We start from the raw sequence: 20,885 nt of genomic DNA, 5'->3' as shown, positions 1-20,885 counted from the left end.
TAAATGCTTAGTAAATATTAGTTATTATTATTAAGGGACAGATGGAAATTCCAGGCAGAGGAAGCTGCTGGGACAAAAGCACAGCGGCATGAATGTATGCTTTATTTGTACAAAGGTAAATACCTCTGCAGCTGGAGGGGAAGAAGCACTGGGAAGTGAAGTGTGAGACTGTAAAGAGGGATTGGGAGGAAACTATGAACTCCTTGCACCCCCAGTTAAGGAGTATGGACACTGTCCTGTCATGCAGTGGGGTTTTTGAGCATGTAGTGGTCTCCTTGAGCTGAGCTTTAAGAAGGACACCCTGGTGACTGAGCATAGGATATTTGAAGAGAGTGAGACTGGGGATGGGGATGCAGGCAGGAGGTTGAGGGAGTGGTCCAGGTGAGAGATGGGGACCAAACCAGGATGGAAGTAAAGGAGGAGGGGGTTGGAGAGGCATATTGTGGGGGCCATCACTGGGCATCTTGTGTCTCTCTTGTAGCTACATCTGGCAGCACATTGATATTGGCTATGTCCAGGGTATGTGTGACCTCCTGGCTCCACTGTTGGTCATTCTGGATGACGGTGAGTGTATCCTCCCTGCCCCAGACCTGGGGATGCAGTTTCCTTCTCACTACATAGAAGAGAGGTTAACCTGACTCTGTGACTCCATGGAATGGGTCAGTACAGGTGCTCAGAAGGCCTGTCCAGTGAACACATCAAGGTCCTAGTGAAATAAAAAGTTCTCTTATTCCATGTTGACCAACACTTATTTCCAGGTGTCCAACACCCATCCAACCTTTTGCTAGCCACTGGTTTTATAAACATGAGTGAGAACAAAGGAAAACTCTGACACAGACAGCTTCACTAGTGAATTCTACCGAACACTTAACAAAGAATGAATACCAATACTTCATAAACTCTTCTAAAACAGAGAAGAAGAGGGAACACGTCTCAACTCATCCTATAAGGCAGGTCCTTGTATGAGGACCCACTGGTACCCTAATACCAATACCAGACAAAGACATCACAAGAAAAGAAAACTGCAGGCCAACATCCTTTATGAAATCAAAGGCAAAAATCCTCAACAAAACACTAGCAAACTAGAATCCATCAATATATGAAAAGGATTATATTTCAAGACCAAATGGGATTTATCCCAGGAATCCCAGGCTGGTTCAATGTATGAAAATCAATCAGTGTAATTCACTACATTCATAGAATAAAGGACAAAAATCACATGATCATCTCAGTTGACAAAGAGATGCCATCTGACAAAATTCAGCAGAAAAACCCACAACTAACATCATACTCAACGGTGAAATACTGAACACTTCTCACCTAAGATCAAGAGTAAGACAAAGATGCCCACTTTTGCCACAAAAGGCCCTCGCCTTTACAATTAGGGAAGAAAAAGAAATAAAAGGCATCCAGATTGGAAAGGAAGTAAAACCATGTATATTTTCAGATGGCATGATCTTGCCTATAGAAAATCCTAAGGAATCCAAAACACATTAAAACTAATAAACAAGTTCAGCAGGGTTGCAGGATAGAGGACCTATATAAAAGTCAGTTGAATTTCTATACAATTGCCATGAATAATCTAAAAATGAAATTAGGAAAGCAGTTCCATTTTCAATAGCATCTAAAAGAATAAAATGCTTATGAATAAATGTAACAGACGAAGTGCAAGATTTGTACACCAAAAACTATAAAACACTGCTGAAAACAGTGAACCAGAAACACAAAAACTTAGTTATTTTTCTTCCAGTGAGCATGTAATTCTTAATTGATTTGAGTTTGCAAATAGACAAACAGGTAAAAAAAAAAAAAAAAAAGAACAACAAAGAAAAAAAGACGACAAAATTGGATTCTCTGTCATCTCTCGCCCAAGAGAGAATAGGCTTTCATTATACACCCAACAGAGATCACCAAATAGTCAGACCATAAGAGCAAATCCCCAGTCATTGCTGCCACCAATTCAGATTAACTTACTGAAGGTATACAAGCCAGAAATGAAAACAAATACATAATATCAGTAGAAAAAGAAAAAAAGAACTAGAAGGTCAGAAAAAGTTCTGTTGCCACCGAGGATGTACAGGTAACTTGATTTAATTTGTCTCCATTGGATTAATCCCCTCAAACATCTCAGTGGATGACCTTCAGAACTGATAAAATACAATTTTCAAAAAGTTAATGTGTCTCTCTCATACAAATAAAATAAACACATGACAAAGATTTTATTCAACTTATTAATGAGGAAGCCAGTAAGATATGAAAACTGCCTCCAAGATCATGTGAGAAGCTGGGCCTTTTAGCAACAGTAAAATAAGATTGCTGCCAGAAGGGACAAATCTGTAGAGACAGAAAATAGACTAGTGGTTGACAGGGACTGCAGGGAGAGGGAAATAGGTGATGACCTCTGATATAGAGAGAGTGTCTTTTGGGGGTGATGAAAATGTTCTGAAATTAGAGATTTTGGTTCACAGATGTGAATATACTAAAACCAGTGAATTATACATTTAAAAGAGTGGATTTTATGGTACGTAAACCTCAGTAAGGCTGTTTTAAAATGGGAAGTATGACTCCCAACTCTTCAGAGCTGAGCATAGTGACTTGCTTCCAGAAAGTTCAGTGTAGAAGGGGGTGGGAGGTGAGAGAGAAACTATGCAGTGGGGAAACCTGAAAACACTGCCTCTATCAGCTGGCCAAGGTCATCAACCATCCTCAGTCACATTGATACAGTATACCCTCGATATGATGTGATTAAAATGGCACCTTACCTACGTCTTTCTCCCAATAACCCATAATTCCAGTCTTATCGTGAGAAAAACATCAGATAAATTCCAATAGGGAGGCATCCCGTAGAACACCTGACAAGTATTCTTCATAACTATCAAGGCCATCAAAAACAAGGAAGGCCTGAGGCACGGCCATAGCTAAGAGGAGCCTAGGGGGAGATGACAGTTGTATGTAATGTAGTCCTTGGATGAGTTCTTGGCACAGAAAAAGGACATAAGGTAAAAAAACTATGGACTTGAGTCAATTATGTATCATCAGTGGGTCATTAATTGTAACAAACGTACCATACTAATGGGAGATGTTAGTAATAGGGGGAACGAGGTGTGGGGTATATGGAAACTCTCTGTACACTCTTCCCAATTTTTCTGTAAATGTAAACTGTTCTGAAAAATAAAGTCTTTTAAAAAATAAATGAGATCCTACTGTGCCTCTGGAAACCTTCTCATAACTTTCCCCAAAGTTACTAGGTGTTAAGAGAGAAAAAAGGTACTATTTTCAAATAAATTTTTTAAACACTGGGTTGAACAATATAAAAGATTTTTTAAATTACATGACTTCTCAGAGCCTTTTCATTCTTAATATAGGTAGTGGCTCTCTAAGCAGCATTTCCCAATGTTATTTGACCCTTTCTTTGCATAAGGCCTGCAAACACCCTTCCAATATTAACAATTGCTCTTTTAATACAGTGGTTCCCAGACATGAGAATTTCATGAACCCTGTAGAATTTTTTTTTCAAAAAGTTTGGGACCAAACATTGTCAACTTTTCGTTATAGCAAATAGGGATCTTTAAAACAGAGCATTTTGCTGTCACCATTGTTTCCTAAAATAAAACACTTCAGTACCTCTAAAGGTGGGAAGTATGTAATTAATTGGAGAGTGTTCCTTGAAATGGTATACATTTGTACTCCATTGTCTTTATGTTTCTCATTTGGCTGTGGACTTTGTGAACCAGCTCAGGGCCTCGACCATCACTTTGGGACCTCGGGTTCCTTGGGCAGTGGCGCAGTTGACTGTTCCTCCTGTGCTCTTCCCGCAGAGGCGCTTGCCTTCAGCTGCTTCACCGAGCTCATGAAGAGGATGAACCAGAACTTCCCCCACGGAGGCGCCATGGACACGCACTTTGCCAACATGAGGTCGCTAATCCAGGTAGGACCTTGTGCTTTTCAATAATATAACTTATTCCGGCTCAGCCCAATGGACCGCAAGCCAACTTAATAGCCACGCCTTGTTTAACTTGATTCAGTCTCTCAATCCTACTTAACTCAGCCCAGTTGAGTTAAACTAAAAAACTCAATTCAACTCAACCTTCACTCAACAGCTCAACTCCACTACATTCATTCTCATTGAGCATTTATTTGGTTCAGGCACTGTGGCTACACTGATGAACAAGACATGGCCCTCGCCCTTAACAGGATGTTTGAATGTATTGGTCCTTTTCTGCAAAGAAATATTTGAGTATATTTCTCTCTCCCTTGCTTTCTCTCTCTCTCTCTCTCTCTCTCTCTCTCTCTGTGTCTCTCTCTGTCTGTCTGTCTGTCTCTCTCTCTCTCTCTCTCTCACACACACACACACACACACATGCACACACACACCTCTTTTGAGATCAATTCATGTACCATAAAATTCACCCTTTTAAAATGTTCAATTCAGTGATTTTTAGAATATTCACGGGTGTGAAATCATCATCACTATCTAATTTCAGAACACTTTCATCACCCCAAAAAGAATCCCCATACCCATTAATGTCAATCCCTCCCCAGCTCCTGGCAACTACTAATCTACTTTCTGTTTCTATAGATTTACCTATTCTGGACATTTCATATAAATGGAGTCACACAATATGTGGCCTTTTGTGTCTGACTTCTTTCACTTAGCATCATGCTTTCAAGGTCCATCCATGTTATAGCATATATCTGTACATCATTCCTTTTTATTGCCGAATATTCCATTGCATGGATAGACCACATTTTGTTTATCCATTCATCCACTGATAAACACTTGAGTGGTTCCCACTTTTTTTGCTGTTATGAATAATGCTGTTGTGTACATTCATGTACAAGTTTTTATATGGACATAGGTTTTCATTTCTCTTGGGGATATACCTAGGAGTGGAATTACAGCTGCACCAGTTTGCATTCCCACCAGCAACATATAAGGGTTCCAGTATCTCTTCATCCTCACCAACGTTTTGTTGTCTGTCATTTTTATTATATCCATCCTAGTGCATGTGAAGTGGTCTCTCATTATGGTTTTGATTTGCATTTTCCTAATTGCTAATGATGCCCATTTGTTGCATCTCTCGTGCTTATTGGCTATTTGCACATCTTCTTTAGAGAAATGATGGGGTTAGGTTGAGCTAGGTTGACTTCCACCTCAAATCCTTTGCCCATTTTTAAACTCCACCTGGTTGTTAAGGGCTGTATGGTATCTGGTGTGGGGAGGTAGCATCATTTATTCAGCTGTCCCCTCTAGTCTAGCCTTTGCCCAGGAGACTGATGCCTATCTTTCCTTTCTCTGACAGATCCTGGACTCAGAGCTCTTCGAGTTGATGCATCAGAATGGGGACTACACTCACTTCTACTTCTGCTACCGCTGGTTCCTGCTGGATTTCAAGCGAGGTACTGATTTCAAGACTTCAAACTGGAAACTTGTTCTCAGACTCTTTGTAGCAGAATCTCAGGGGAAAAGGTACCAGGGAGGTGAGGCTAGGAGGTGTTGTAACAAAGCCAGTGGAAGAGAGTAATGCCCATTTGTTAAGTTCTGACTATCAGTTCACCCAACTTATCTTGCAGAGACACTATGCAGTAGGTGTTGTCACAATCCCCATTTTACAGATGAGGAAACTAAGACTGAGAAGAACTAAATTCAGAGCTAGGAATAATAAAGCCAGGATCTGAGCCCCACTCTGGCTACCTAAGCCCAGTTCCCTTCCATTCTATTAAGCTGCTTATGAGAGGCCAAGAACTCTGAAGCCCATAGAGCATCTTTCACACGTGACTTAGAAATGATGTCTGACACGGTGCATTGCTGTCATGCCAATTTGGGGTGATGCTAATAATATCTAACCTGTATGGAGGTGTTTATTAAGGTCCAGGCACTGTGCTGAGCCATTTCTATGTATTATTTCTTCAGTCCTTTATTACTGTTAGTATCACCGCACTTACAGATGAGGAAAGAGAAGGGCTCATGGAGGGGAAGTAACTAGCCCAAGGTCACCTTACTAGTAAGTGATGGGGCCAGGATTCAGACTGAGTTTATTGGACATAGGAAGCCTTACTTTTCATCATTGCTCTATTCTATCTCTTTACCAGACCCAGAGACAGCAGCCAGCTCTGCCTGGGTGCAGGGGGAAAAGGAGATACCCCCATTGGTGCTAAAAGAGATGGAGGGAGCAGGGAGAGAGGGGGACACTGACCAAGGGGCAGGGCAAGGACAGGTCAATGTAAATCAAATCTGCATGTGCCCGGTTCCTCCACTTACAGGATGTCAGAGTTGGAAACTTACAACCCACGTGGTTTGCATAGCCTATTCTACAGAGGGGAAAACTGAGGCTTCTGTCCAATGACAGCGTCCAGGTCTCCTGTCTCCTGGCCTGAGCTCTGTCCACTGCTCCAGGACAGAAGCGCGGACCATGGCTGGCCTGGGATCTTTCCGGAGGGAGGGCAGCACCGTGAGCTCAGTGACTGACCCTTCCCCTGCGCGTGTGTGTTGGTGTCCCGGCAGAACTCATCTATGATGACGTCTTCTCTGTTTGGGAGACCATCTGGGCAGCCAAACATGTGTCGTCCGCCCACTATGTCCTGTTCATCGCGCTGGCGCTGGTGGAGGTCTACCGTGACATCATCTTGGAGAACAACATGGATTTCACAGACATCATCAAATTTTTTAATGGTATCCATGTGACCAGGGTCTTATCTGAGGGATGCAGGCTTCTGGAGGGCCCCTTCCTGGGGCCTGGAGAGGGATGGAGGGTCACTGAGACTGATACACCATGAAGGGGATGGAGGAGGGTTCTCCCCACTTCTTGCAGCTATTTCCAAATGGATGAGTTAACATCTTGTAATGCTGAGTGATCCCTGTGTGTTTTTCTCAGGGATCTGGCAGAAGGGGCCTAGGTGTTGAAATCAGGCTCAGGGAGCATCCCTGGCTCTGCCATTAATCAGCTGTGCCATGGACACGTCACTTCCCCTCTCTCTAAACATCTGCTTCCGCATCTGGGAAATGGAGTAACAGTGTCTTCTTCAGAAGGTTGACGTGTGTAGGGAAAGCAGATACAGGAAAGCAGTTGAAATGGCATGAAAAAGGCACAGTCTTTGCAATCAAACAGAGATGGATTCTGATCCCAGCCTTGCCACCTGGGAGCTGTGTGACTTGGGCAAGTGACTTTATGTCTCTGGGCTTCAGAGTCCTTGGGGATAAAATGGTACTAACACCTCCCTCACAGAGATGTCAGGAGGATTAAATGAGACCACAAGGATATAAAGCCCATCAGTCAGATGGTACTTGGCTCATAGCTGTTACTATGAATAGAAGCTGTTGCTACTATCAATATTATCACTATTAAAACATTTTCTTAAACTAAGGAAGGTTTTGGAAAAAGCAAAAGAAGAAAAAAGCCACCTGTGATGACCTTACACTGGAAACATTATTAGTTTCCTTTAAAGAAGCTGTTTTATTTTGGAATGATTTTAGATTTAGAGAAAAGTTGCAAAGATAGTACAGAGAGTTCCCAATACACTTCACCCAGCTGCCCCTAATGTTAATATGTTACCTGATCCTAGTACATTTGTAGAACAAAGCAATTAACATTGATATATTATTATCAACTAAACTACAGACTGACTTGATTTCACTTGGTTTTTAACTAATGTCCTTTTTCTGCTCCAGGATCCAATCCAGGAAACCACGCTGTACTTAGTGGGTTCATTTTTTAAAAAAATGTTTTTTCCATCTAGTCTTTCCCAAAGTAATGGATATTTTTATGTTGTTACCATTTCAGAATCCAGTTGTATCTAGGGTTTTTTCCGCTTAATGTTTTAAAAACCATCTTCTATATAATCATTTTTTAAGACAGCAGAATATACCTCAAGTGACTGTTCATAACTTACTGAACCGTCCCTTCTGATTGGGCATCTAGGTTGTTTTTGGTTTGAGCGTGTGATTGAGAACCCAAAGCAATTCCTGTCTTAGCGTGGAGGTTCTCAAACTTTCTCAGTTCATGGCACCCCTGATGTCTCCGTAAAGTTTTCGTGGCACTCGGACCAAAAGTTCCATTCACTAACTAGTTAGGTCCAAACCACCTAATAAGTATATCTCTCCTAACAACTTAGTAGCCATTTGAAAAAATAATACGTGTAAGTCAAAAGAAAATCGTATTTTTATTTTATATTTAAATAAGTACAGTTACTGGGACTTCCCTGGCGGTCCAGTGGTTAAGACTCCGTGCTCCTGATGCAAGGGACATGGGTTCAATCCCTGGTCAGGGAACTAAGATCCCACACGCCACACGGCGTGGCCAAAATAAATAAATAAAAATAAATAAATAAATAAGTACAGTTACTAATGGGTGTGTTCACCTGTTGGGCTTTGTACAACTTCTCAAACCTTGGAATCATTTTGAACCCCACCACCTTCATTTCCTATTCCACAGTGATTTTCACATGATAGTTGCTTTTATCACGGCAACTGCTTGCTGAAAACCTAGTTTTTGCAAAGCTAGAAAGCCGTTAATAGGAATGTCATGAAATTTGCAAACTCACTTGCATTAGCAGTTTATGTGGTGTTCAGTAGGTGTGGAAGATAGCTGTATTTCCCTCAAAGTTTCCATGTGTTCACTGTGGCACCCTGGGATTCCTCAGCACCCAGTTTGGGAACCACGGTGTTAGTGTTTTTTGTTTGTTTTTCTTCTACCAAATCATTTCTTTCTTTCTTGTTTTGTTTTGTTTTTCTGAGGTTTTTTTTTAATGTTACTTACCCTAATTTTATTTGTTTTTATTTCAACTTTTATTTATTTATTTATTTACTTGCCTGTGTCGGGTCTTAGTTGCAGAACGCAGGATCTTCGTTGCGGCATGCAGGATCTTTCATTGCAGCATGCGGGCTTCTCTCTAGCTGTGGCATGCAGGTTGTCTCTCTCTAGTTGTGGTGCGCAGGCTCCACAGCGCGTGGGCTCTGTAGTTTGCAGCATGTGGGCTCAGTAGTTGTGGCACGTGGGCTTAGTTGCCCCGTGGCATGTGGGATCTTAGTTCCTTGACCAGGATTCAAACCCACGTCCCCTGCACTGGAAGGTGGGGACTACCACTGGACCACCAGGGAAGTCCCCAAATGAGTTCTTTATGATAAATGTCTAAGTTTAGGATTATTCTGCTTTGAAGAGCTGATCATTTTATGTCACTCTCGACAAAGTGATTACTGGTCCTTTCTCCCCTCCCCTCCCCCTCTCCTTCTGTTGCTTCCTTCCTTCTCTACTTTTAAGCATCTACCATGTGCCTGGCATTGCTTTCTTAAAAGGTGTCCAGTCATCATGTTTGTAGGAGGGTGGTGGGAGGACCTAATTTTTTTTTTAAACACACACACTGAGAGTCAGCTTCGTCTCGTTTGATCTCACAGTAACCTTGTGAAGTAGGTACTGTTATGGTTCCCATTTTACAGATGAGAAAACCGAGGTCTGGAGATGCAGGCCTTCCCCAAAGTCTCTGCTTCCAGAACTGCTCTGGGGGTGACGCCAGATGATGATGATGATGGGGATGCCCCAGAGACCTCTCTGGGCACTGAAGGTGCGTCCCGAGGATGGACACAGAAGGAGGCTCATGAGATCTTACTTCTGCTCTTTCAGAAATGGCCGAGCGACACAACACCAAGCAGGTCCTGAAGCTGGCCCGGGACCTCGTGTACAAGGTGCAGACCCTGATTGAGAACAAGTGAGGACCACGTCACCCAGGCAGCGTCACCCAAGCCTCTGCCCACCTGCCTGTCCTGCCTGCTTCTCCTCCTGGCCGCCCAGGGAGCAATGTCCTGGCATCTGTTCCCGAGCATGGACCTCTGTGCAAAGAGAAAGTACCCCAACTTTGGCCACCAGGCAGGTGGGATTGAGGGATTGCCCCTTCAGTTCAGCCTTACGTTTTTCTGTTTGACCAAAGATTGCCCAAGTCTGGGATTTCTCCCTTGTGGGAGTTGGGAGTTGTTGGTGTGCGGAGGGAACATCTTCGTTCATGGTCCCCAGAATGGTCTCCTCCCTCTTCTCTCCCATCCCTCCAACTGTCTTGTCGGATGAGACTTGGGGAGGGAACTTTTTGGAAACTGGTATAGGAGAGGTCTGTGGGGCTACCTCTGTACTTTGAAAGGGGCCTTTGGAGATGTTCCAGAACATGGCTGGAAGGTTGGCCTGGAGCAGAGCACTGTTGACATTTAATGCTTTTTGGAGGGATGCTGCCCTGTGCACTGTTGGAATTTGAGCAGCATCCCTGGCCCCTACCTACTACGTGCCGGTAGCACCCTCCTCCCCAGCCCCTTGTGACATCCCGGAGCACCTCCGGACATTGCCAAATAGCCCCATTTGAGAACCACTGGCTTGGAGGAGGGGCTACAAGTGTATCTCCCTCTCCACTTTCTTTGTACCTGAGCCGCCTACATCCTGAGACTTTCTTCCATTTAGAAAAGGCACATGGGGTCCTTTGCACATCTCTCTTGGGGTCCGGGATTTCAACCGTTGTATATTTCTCATTTTTTCTCCTCCACCTGGCCCAGGAGAGACTTTTTTCTTCTTTTAAAGAAAGACGTCTGCCTGTGAGAAGTGTCTGTAAGCATGAGATAGGCCTCTTCCGGGTCCTGCTCAGGGGCCCCCGGGCAGGGCAGAGTCCACATCCCCTTCCTCTCTTCCTAGGGAGGACCTCGCCTCTCCTTCCATACATCGGGTCTGATGTTCCAGAAGCTTGGAAGATGTGTGTTGGTGCAAGCCACTTGTTTAGGGAGGCTGGCTTTTCTCTAAGTGCCCTTGCTCACTCAGGACAAAGGAGGGAAAGGAGGACAGAGGTTGGCCCAGGTAGGGTATGGCGGGTGGTTTCCTTGGGAAAGAAACATCAGCTGATGAACTGGTGCCAGGGTCACAGACCAGACTGGAAATGGTCCCCTCCGTGTCTTCACACGCAGGGTCACCAATCCCCAAACAGACCCTAAGCAAGCTAGTTTACCTGCCTACCTGTCCTCCCAAGAGAGTGGTCCTGCCAGCCCTTCTCTTCCGAGAGTGTACGAGAGTCGGGAGAAACAGGGAGAGTTGGGGAGGGATGCTCGTCCCAAGAATGGCAGGCGGGGTTTTGGAGAGGGTAGGAGACTCGTCAAGCACTTTGAAGCCTTCGCAGAGAGAGCGCACTAGTCCTTCCGTCCTGAGCAAACCAGGAAGGGGAGCAATCCCTGCCTGGCGTGCTTGTGAAGGCACTTCCCTTGGACCCAGCACTATAGGTTGCACTGAACTTCCGCCTGAGTATGGTCTCCTGGGCAGGATGGATGAGACTAGATGGCCCTCGCTTCCAAAGAACGCTCCGTGAGAAATGCATCTCCTCGCCCTAGTGCCCCACCTTCCCAAGATGGGAGAAAATGTATGAAAGTCCCCTCCAGATAAAAGTTTATATTGCCATCCAACTGTTCACTACAGAGGATGTTATTTTAGCAAGACCCAGGTCCTAGACCTCCCGATTCTTATTTATTTTTTGACAGACTAGTCTGAAAGTACAGCACAAAATCTCTTCTCCGCCTTCTCTCGTGGTGTTCCAGAGAGCGTCGTGGTTGTGATTTGGAGTAACTCCTATTTATTCGGCTTACTGTGTTTATTTGGATCTTTGTACGTTGTGTGTGTCCTTGTGTCCCTGAATCGTATGCGTGCGAGTTGTTTTATCTATGGAGTGCCCTCCTTTTCTCAGTGTTGCCAACATATCTTGTTACAGTTTACTACAGAGTTGTGTCTATATAGAGAGAAAATATATAAACAGAAACATGTGAACCTGGGTTATTTTTTGTTTCTTTGGGGATTTTCTTTTTAATTTGAAAAAAAGACATGCTTGCTTCTGAAGACTGTGTCCTCATACCCCACCCTCCACCCCACCTCAGTGACCCAGACACAGAGAGGGACGTATTCTTATGATAGCTCCCTGGTCTTTCCCCTGAAAGTTCAAGGCTGGTGAATCTCATCTCATCCTTTGTATCAGTTAGCTGTTACCACAAGTAATGCTGTGTAACAAACCACCCCAAATCTTAGTGGCTTCAAACAGCCATTTATTTAGCTTGTGATGATTCTGTAGGTCAACAATATGAGCTGCGTTCAGCTGGGCGGTTCTTCTGGTCTCAGCTCGACTTCTTTGTGTGTCTCTGATCAGCTGATGGCCAGCCAGGCAACTCTGCTTTTGACAGTTGGCCAGCTGTTGGCTAGGATAGTGGGAGAAACTGGGCCATGTATCTCTCATCCTCCATTAGGCTAGCTCAGGCTTGTTTACATGGCCATGATGGCAGTTTCTAAGAGAGCAAACAGAAGTGTGCAATGCCTCTTGAGACCTAGGATTGGAATTGGCATAAAGTTATTTCTACTATATTCTTTTGGTCAAAGAAGTCATATGGCTGAGCTCAGATTGAAAGGATGGAGAAATAGATTCCGCCAGTTGATGGGAGGTTTTGAAAAGTGACAGTGAAAAGGGCTGTAAATACAGGCACGGAAATAATTGAGTATTTTTGCAAACAGTCTACCATGTATCCCAAGGTCCATGCACAGGAGGGGTCCCAAGATGGTCAGCCATTGGACTCAAGAGTATACCTCTAAGTTGATGCCTCACTGTATCCCCACTGCTGAGCTAGCTCCTCTCTCACCCCCAGTGTTCCCATAGACCATCAACTTATCTCCTCAATATCTATGATTCCCACTCACGGCTGTCATTCTGAACCACAGTCTTTGGGCAATGGAGACCTCACATGGATCTCCACCCCCAGCAGCCTCGAACCATGCACCAAGGGAAACTTCTGGTTTTCCGCTGCAGAAGCAAAGCTTGATTTAATCTAATGAGCACCCATCAAAACTTCAGGTTTTCTATAGAAAAAGTTAGTTTCCAAATAGGCCAGCCAAGTAAAGGAGTTTCAGGTGGCATTGGTGGCCTGGCTGAGCCCAAGTCACCACTTTCTTGGAAGATTGTCAGCAGAGGTAAGTCTGAAGCCACACAGCAGCGGGAAGGTGGGGACTTGTCTTTTGCTGGCCCACACGGGGCTCTCTTAGTGGGAAGGTCTGCTTCTTCCTGGGAGAAACTTCTGAGAGCAAAGACTGGTCCTGATGTTCTGACCATCCTTTGAAGCCACTGGTCTCATTTCCCCAGCTCCAGCCATAGCTTGGTACACATGGCCCTCCTCCTGGAGGACCCCACTATTCTTGCAGCTGCCTGGCACCGCCAGACCTGGGTACCACCAGCATACCTGTTATGTGTGTACAAATGGGCAGTTACATGCACTATTGACTTACGGTAAAGGATGATGTATTTTGTGGGAAAAAAATCCTAAGAGAATGTTTTGCTTTTGTAAAGGTTTTCCTAAACACATGCATTTGCACCTTGCATAGATGTGAGAAGATGAGTCTTGGGCCACTAGGCACGTTTTCGTGACTCGAAGCAGGAATGGAGAAGGGGTCTTTGCTGCCATGCGTATGGCACACACAGTTGTCACTGTGGACCCCTTCTCCCCCCTTTTTCTTCTTCTTCCTCCGCCACCTCCTCCATCTTTTCCTCCATTTCTTTATCTTCTCCTTCCCCCATCCCTCCGATTCCTCTCCTCTGCCCCTTCTGCCTCCTTTCCTTGTAGCCATGGGCATGTGGACACTGTCCGTCACCATGTCTTCTGGCTGAATGTTGCTGTTCTCATTCAGAACAACACTGCTGGGTTTAGACCCTCTGGCTGCTCTGTCATCTCTCTTCTAAATCACATTCCATTTTCTTTTCACCTCGAGCTTTCCATTTGGCTTGTGGGAGAGGCCATGGGGCAACTGAGAAGCACTCATGCAAAGAGTTTGGGAGGCCCCGACCATCCCGTTTCAGAACGGCTGCAACCGTTTATGCCATCCTGTTTCATCTTCCTTCTTATCCCTCCTTCCTTCTCTCCCAGGCCTGAGGTCCCAGCAGCCCATCGGAGAAAGGAGGTGAGGGTACAGTCAAGGGCAGTGGGAGGAAGTAGTATAGATTTCTTTCCTTTTCAACAGATACTCAAGTTTGAGAGACATTAGATCCATCAATCAATGAGTCTTCTCCCCAGGTTTTATGACAGCATCAAACTCAAGTCACCTGCAGTCCACCTTTATGATTTGGACCATATCTGTGTACCATCTGTACTATTATATCTTTACTAGTCTTCTTTTTTCTTTTTACTTTTCGGCCACACCGTGTTGCATGTGGGGTCTTAGTTCCCCGATCAGGGAGCGAACCTGCACTCCCTGCAGTGGAAGCGCGGAATCTTAACCACTGGACCGCCAGGGAAAGTCCCTTTACTAGTTTTCTTTAAATCAACTCATTTTTTAAAACTTCAAACTTATGGCAAGCCAGAATCATTTGCATAAACAGAAGATGGTTGTAAAAATAAATCTTATTTTGCCAAAATACTATTTCCCACCAAAGGCTTTCTGAAGCTTGCTCTCTTGCCGTTAAGAAGAGATGCGCTAAGGGTTTGAGAGGTTAAAGACGTGCTAGCACCAGACGAGCCTTTCTTCTTGGAGGACTTCAAGGAGGATTGAAGTGGGAGTGACTTTCTCACCACACCAACTAAAATCAGGTCCTATATCTTTATCCACATGCTTGGGGAGGGATGACTTAGGATCCCAACTCTGCCGCTTCCTGGCTGTGTGGCTTTGGGCAAGTGACCTTGCCTCTCTGAGCCTTGGTTTTCATTTCTGTGAACTGGGGATAATAATGCCTCCCTTGGGTCTGGATTCAGTCCTGGCCCCCCTCTTTCCACTGGGACCCTCTGCCCCTAGCATCACTGGGGATGATTTCCTGGTTGGGACCTCAGTTTCCCTGAGTTCCCATCATCTGTCTTGCTCAGGTTCTCAGGTGAATCTTTGACACAGCTCCTGAAGGAGAACTGGGGAAGGGATGAGCTCTGAGCCCTCTGGGGCTATGACAGAGCAACTGGAATTAGGTGTGGTGAGGCCATCAGTTCTTGGCAGGAGCAAAACCCGCTCTGACTCTGCAGTTTGCATCGGGTTCTGCTGAGTCAGGGAAGGGCTCTCGGGTCTCTGTGCTGCAGGCTTTTAAGCTGCTGCACACATTGAGAGCTTGAGCCCAGGACAGGTATAGACTCTACAAGGAGCACAGTTTGATCCTTTTTGAAGTGCCAGCTTGCCAATCCGTTGCTAAGTCAACCTAGTAGAATTCAAATGACCTACAGAACGATGCCGTTCCCTAGGGACTTTCCATTACATCGGGGTGCTGGGCAGGAATCCTGCAGTATCTTCCTGGCTTGCTTTATTCAGTCTTGTGGGCACAATGATTTCCAGCCTCAGCAGGTAAAGGGCTCCTGCAAATAAAGAATACCTCTTATGCTGAACAGAAAATAAGACAGACAGATTCCTCTGGCTCTTGTCAAATAAAGACAGTGTCTGTGTAAATGCTTCTGCTTCATAGCCTGCAGATTTGCTCCCTTTGGCATTGCTGAAATTGCTGAAGGAGAAAATTAAGGAACTTGGGAGCTACTGTAAGGTTATTACATAGAGCAGGCGGCTCATCCCTAGCGCAGGTGGGTGACCTGAAGCTGAGTTTGGGCTTCTTCTTGGCGGCATCTACTTGCTGCTTTTTGCACTGGGATGCTGCCTGGGCCTCCTGGAATCTTCCCACAGAAGCCTGACTCACATCAAAGTGCTGATGACACTTGAAACATACCACTGGTCTTCGAGTCCATTTGGATACCATGTGGTGGCTTCCTAGGTTTTCTATTACTTTATTCCATTATTCTATTACTTTTTAAAGTAATTATTGTCCTTATTGTTTTTTTCTGAAAGACGAATGCGAGCTGCATTCTCTGTGGTTTGTGTGTTTTCAAAATAATAGAATCGCTCTAATAATATAATATTGTTATTTACAGATGTTCTTAGTTGAACATTTAAAACCAAAAGAGTTTGGTGAGCTGGGTCGGGGCAGAGATCACAAATTCAGGTGTTATTTTGCCTCCATCACAGAGTCTGACAGACCTGGATTCAAATCCCAGCTCTGCCACTGATCAGCTGTGTGACTTTGGGCAAGTGACTTTGTCTCTCTGAGCTTCAGTTTTCACTTTTGTGAAATGCAGATAATAAAGCTTCCCTTAAAGAGAGAGTTTGGTATCAAATGTTTTTGCTTGCCTGGCATCCTTGCCCCATTCTAGGACCAGCAACTTCTCCCATCTTCTGGGGAAATGTATCTCCTACGTTATAACTATAGTTATGGTCTATTGAGATTGCTGACAAGCCCCTCCCCCCAAGGTGGGCACATGACTCAGTTCTGGCCAATCAGATTCCATCCCTGGGAAGAGAGCAGTTCACTCTTTCTTCTGGGCAGTCTAACTAGAGGGGTACCGGCCTGGAGCTGCCTGTGACTATGTCTCTTGCAGGTAGCGGAGCAGGCGTGGCTGCATCCAGCTACTCAAGTGAAGTCTTTAGAGCTCCATCTTTGTCTATCTGGTGGTTCCACTCTTGTCCATGTTGGCTTATACAGGTCCCATGCCCATCTCTGAACCAATCATTCTGACTGGGTTTGACTGGCCAGAAGGACTCATTTGTCCATCCTAAAGCCTGGGGTGGTCAGAGAGTTGCTGAGGGTCATTCCCCAAGGGCAGATTAGGGCGCTCTTCCCAAAGAAGGGCAATGGGTCTTGATAAGCAAAGGCAACAGACTGACTCCATCCCTGGCAGAGAGAGCAATGTGTACAAAGGGGTGGAGCTGTGAAGAGACCTACTGTGAGCTCAGAATTCAGTGTGGCTGGAGGGAGAGGTGCAGGGTTGGGTGAATGACAAGAAAGAAGCTGGAGAGAGAGGTTCGGACTGGATCGTGAGGGGCCTCATGTTCCCCAAATAACAGTGAAGTTTCCACGTCAGTGGGATTGTCCATGGAGGGGTGAGATAGGTCCTTACTGCCTGACACCCCCTCAATCCCCACCCCAGCACTGGACCAACTCTCATCTATAAAGGGCACTCACTAGACGTTTGATGGGAAAATGAAAAATTTTCAAATTCTCCAAGAGGAGGAGTTATAAAAAGGGAAGGATATTTTTATTTTATTCTCTCATAGAGAATATCCACATACTTATTAAAAGATGTAGTATTTGAGTGGTGACCACGGATTCAGAATTGCCCCAGGCACTTTTCATGAATAGATTTATCCTCACCACAGTCCTGTGAGATAGGGATTATAATAATTATAGCTAAAGTTTATTGAATACTAGTGCCTAACATCATGCTAAGGGCTTTATTTATACACAGCATCTTAAGTTAATTCTCATAACAACCCTATGAGGTAGGCATTATTTCACACACACTCCCATCTTACAGAAGTATACACTGAGGCCCAGAGAAGTGAAGTGTCTTGTCTGAGGTCACACAGCAAGGAAGCAGCAGAGGTGGGATTTGAACCTGGGTGCGTGGTGATTTCATACTACTGTTGCATGGGCTCTTTTTGCTCCTCCTGAGATATTTTAATTTGCTCATTTCTGGCACAAGGATGATGCTCTCAGTGTCACTGGAGAAGAGGATGGTCCTCCGCTGGACCTCGGTCACGTGGAGCCACCTGAACATGGGCAGGAGGCTGGCCAGGACTGTGTGGAAGATGGCAGTCACATAGCCCCAGCCCAGCTGGCACTGACCACCGTGGTACACAGAGGAGGCTGAGCAGGCTTCCTTGGCAAATGGGGAGGCCAAGCTGATCGGGAAAACCAGCAGGCCCACAATGGTGGCGATGGCTAGAAACAGCAGCAAGGAAAACCAGTGTGTCGGTCAAGGGGCTCTGGGCTGCCTTTCCATCCCAGGACTCACTCATCCACCCTCCTATCCCCCCACCCATCCATCCATCCACTCACTTATTTATTGGTTCATCTATCCTTTTATCCACCTATCACTCAGCTTAGCCTTCCACCCATCTGTCCATCTACTCACCCATCCACTCATTCTCTCCATTCCTACACCTACCTATCCATTCACTCATCCATCCATCCATCCAACCATCCACCCACTTAGCCACCTGCCTTGCACCAATTCATCCATCCATCCATCTATCCGTATTCCAGTCTACCCATTTTCCCCATCCTTCCATCCATCTATCTATTCATCCATCCTTCCAGTAATATGTTTATTGATGTATCCATCAGCTCGTCCACCTACTTACCCACCTACTCCATCCATTCACCAACCCATCCATCCATCCATGCACTCATTCATCAAAACTGTTAGGCACTCTGTCAAAGGTACTAATGATACTAAGAAAATGAACCGACACCTCTGCACCTAGAAGGCACTCCCCGTGCAGGAGAGTCACGTGACCTGCAGCCACCCTTCAGCCACTCTCGTCCACTTGAAGTTCCCTGCACATGCCTTGCTCTTTTCTCTATGCCTTTGCCCATGATGTTCCCATTACCTGAAACACCCTTCTACATTTGGTTAACTCCCACTCATCCTTCCAGATTCATCTCAGTGATGCCTCCTCAAGGAAGCCTTCCTTAACACCTTCCACACACTGGGTCTGGTACCTCTTGGAGTTTTTCTTTGCATCCTGTGCTCATCCTCTTGTGCCAAATATCCACTGAGTTATAACTGCCTAATACACCCCATCCCCAGTAGACATTGGAGGACAAGGACTGATTTTCCATCCATTGAGTCAACAAATATTTAATGAGCAACTATTATGTGCAAAGTACCGTGTTAGATGCTGGTGATATCAAGGCAGATATGTCCTTGCCCTCATGGAGCTGATGTTCTAGTGGAGAGAGATGCACAGTAATCAAGCAGGCAGATAAGATATTATCAAGCAGGCAGGTAAGAGCTATGAAAAATGGAAAGCAAGGTAAGAGGAAGGAGACTCTAAGGAGAGGGAAGCTCCCTTACCTTGAGGTCATGGAAGACCCCACTGAGGCAGTGATATTTGAGCAAAGCCCTTAATGAAGTGGGAGGAGTAAGATGTGAAGATCTGAGAAGAGAGAATTCCAGGCAGAGGGAACAAGCTTGGTTTTCATGAGCAACAGAAAGCAAGCCAGTTTGGCCGGAGCATGCTGAGCCTGGCGGAGCAGGTAAGAGATGAGGTCAGTGAGCGAATGAGGGCTTCATCAGTGGAGCCTCATCGGTAACAGGAAGTCATTGGCGTGGATAAGCCAGTCCGAGTGGCATGGTCAGATTTCAGCTTTAACAGGACCCACTTGGCCAGAGTGTGGCAAACAGACTCTAGGGGGCAAGGGTGGCAGCAGGGAGACGTGTGAGGTGGTCACCTCTAAACCAGGTGAGAGATGGTGGAGAATTAATTGGATGAAGGTTCAGTCAAGACCTGAGCTAGATCATCCCAAGCCGATGTGTGAATTAGAGAAAAGCAGATGCAGCCGGGCAGACGCAGCCCTGCAGTTTCACAGCTTAGGAATTGGAGCATGGCTAGATTTCAGCAGCTCTCAGCCCTCAGCTGGATGCCCTTGTGCAGTGCACAACCTGCCCAACTGTATATGATGGTCCTGGTAAAAATGATGCAAAGTGGATGGATGGGAGAGAAACAAAGGAGGACAGACTATTAAGACTGGGTTTGGATAAGGGCAAGAGAGGGTGATGTTAAGGATACCATTCCCTACCTCCAACTTCTGGCTTGTTAAAGGACCTGGAATAGTCTACAATCCTAGGGTTTATCTCTGAGATTCAACTAGGAGGCAAGACTCTGCTTACAGGCTCATCCATCCATCCATCCATCCATCCATTCATTCATTCCACAAACATGTCTGGACCACATATGTGATAGAAGATTTACCTGCTGCTGCCTGCACCCCTGGCATTGGGCCGCTGCCCCTCCTTGGGCACAGCCCTTTGGGGGCTAAGGCCCAGGACAGGAAGAGAATTGCACTGAAGGCCAATAGGAGTCAGCCTCCAAGGAGCATCACAGCTGAGACCTGCCAGGAAGAGAAAGGAGGGAGGGTGTTGTCTGGGGTGGGGGCAGTCTCTGCTCTCTCTGCTTAACTGATCAGCTACTGAGTCCTCAAAATCCCACAAGGTCTGTGCTATTATTATCCCTGTTTTACATATAAACAAACAGAGGTATAAGGAATTGGAGTCATTTCCCTCAGAGCACACAGCTACTTAAGAGATAGAGTCAGGATTAAGATCTAGATCTACAACCACCATACCCTCCCTTTATTGAGTACCTGCTATACAGCAGAGTCACCAAGAGAGGCACCTTTGTAATCGGTTTTGAAGGCTGTGTAATCTTCCTTAGAGGTGCTGAACTGGGAGTCCCAACCCATTGTGCCCATTGTTGAATTTGGCAATTTGCAGTGACTTTCAACACCTTAGCTGTGGTTTTCAAACCTAGCAGCGCTTAGATAGAGGCTGACCAGGTAGGTGTGTACAGGTTGTGCACTGCACAACTCCAGGAGACGCGTTTGGGAGTCATCACAGAAATGCATATTGACTACAGTACTTTTCCAGCAGGTGGCAGTATAGTGTCCTGAAGAAGGGGCGCCCTTTTCCTAATTTGTACAAAGGCACTGCATGCTGGCAGCTGCTTTCAGGATCATCCTGGGTGTTTGCTAAAATGCGGATAGCCAGACCCCACCCCGCACCTACCGAGTCAGAGGTTAGAAGGTGAGCAGAAATTGGCTTTTTTTTTTTTTTACTCTGATGGGTTTAAGAGTGCCCCACCGCCAGGTCCCAGTGAATGGATGAGACCACGCCTCACCTTCCAGGCAAAGTCAGGAATATAATCTGGGGACCTGAAGGTCCCACAGCTCTGGTTCCAGCTGTTACCCTGAAGCCAGGAGCAGCAGGTGAGGACACCAAAGGAGAAAGTGGTGGTCTGGAACCAGGCAGGAGAGATGAGGCTGAGGGCTGAGATGCAGGTTAGGGAAAGCCCCAGAGTTGCCCACACGCTGCCCACCAT

At 45.6% G+C, this 20,885-nt stretch overlaps 2 protein-coding genes across 5 annotated transcripts in view; one reads left to right on the top strand and one right to left on the bottom strand.

The window, feature by feature from the left end:
* SGSM1 (small G protein signaling modulator 1) overlaps nt 1–11,777 on the top strand; it is a 77,924-nt gene extending 66,147 nt beyond the window's left edge. For all 4 annotated transcript variants that reach the window (XM_067700431.1, XM_067700430.1, XM_067700434.1 and 1 more), the window contains 5 exons: nt 482–564; nt 3,819–3,928; nt 5,304–5,400; nt 6,506–6,673; nt 9,618–11,777. In XM_067700431.1, coding sequence (XP_067556532.1) covers nt 482–564; nt 3,819–3,928; nt 5,304–5,400; nt 6,506–6,673; nt 9,618–9,706 — 547 coding nt within the window. In that variant the 3' untranslated portion in view covers nt 9,707–11,777. The remainder of the gene's footprint in view (nt 1–481; nt 565–3,818; nt 3,929–5,303; nt 5,401–6,505; nt 6,674–9,617) is intronic.
* Nucleotides 11,778–16,542: 4,765 nt separating this feature from the next.
* Nucleotides 16,543–20,885, bottom strand: LHFPL7 (LHFPL tetraspan subfamily member 7). Its single transcript, XM_067701392.1, is given in 4 exon segments — nt 16,543–16,562; nt 17,470–17,724; nt 19,761–19,899; nt 20,685–20,885. Coding segments are annotated over 4 exon segments (615 nt in total).

Source organism: Pseudorca crassidens, chromosome 12, assembly GCF_039906515.1.
Source record: "Pseudorca crassidens isolate mPseCra1 chromosome 12, mPseCra1.hap1, whole genome shotgun sequence".
NCBI classification, from domain to species: Eukaryota; Metazoa; Chordata; class Mammalia; order Artiodactyla; family Delphinidae; genus Pseudorca; species Pseudorca crassidens.
This window is presented reverse-complemented; position numbering and strand designations above follow the sequence as displayed.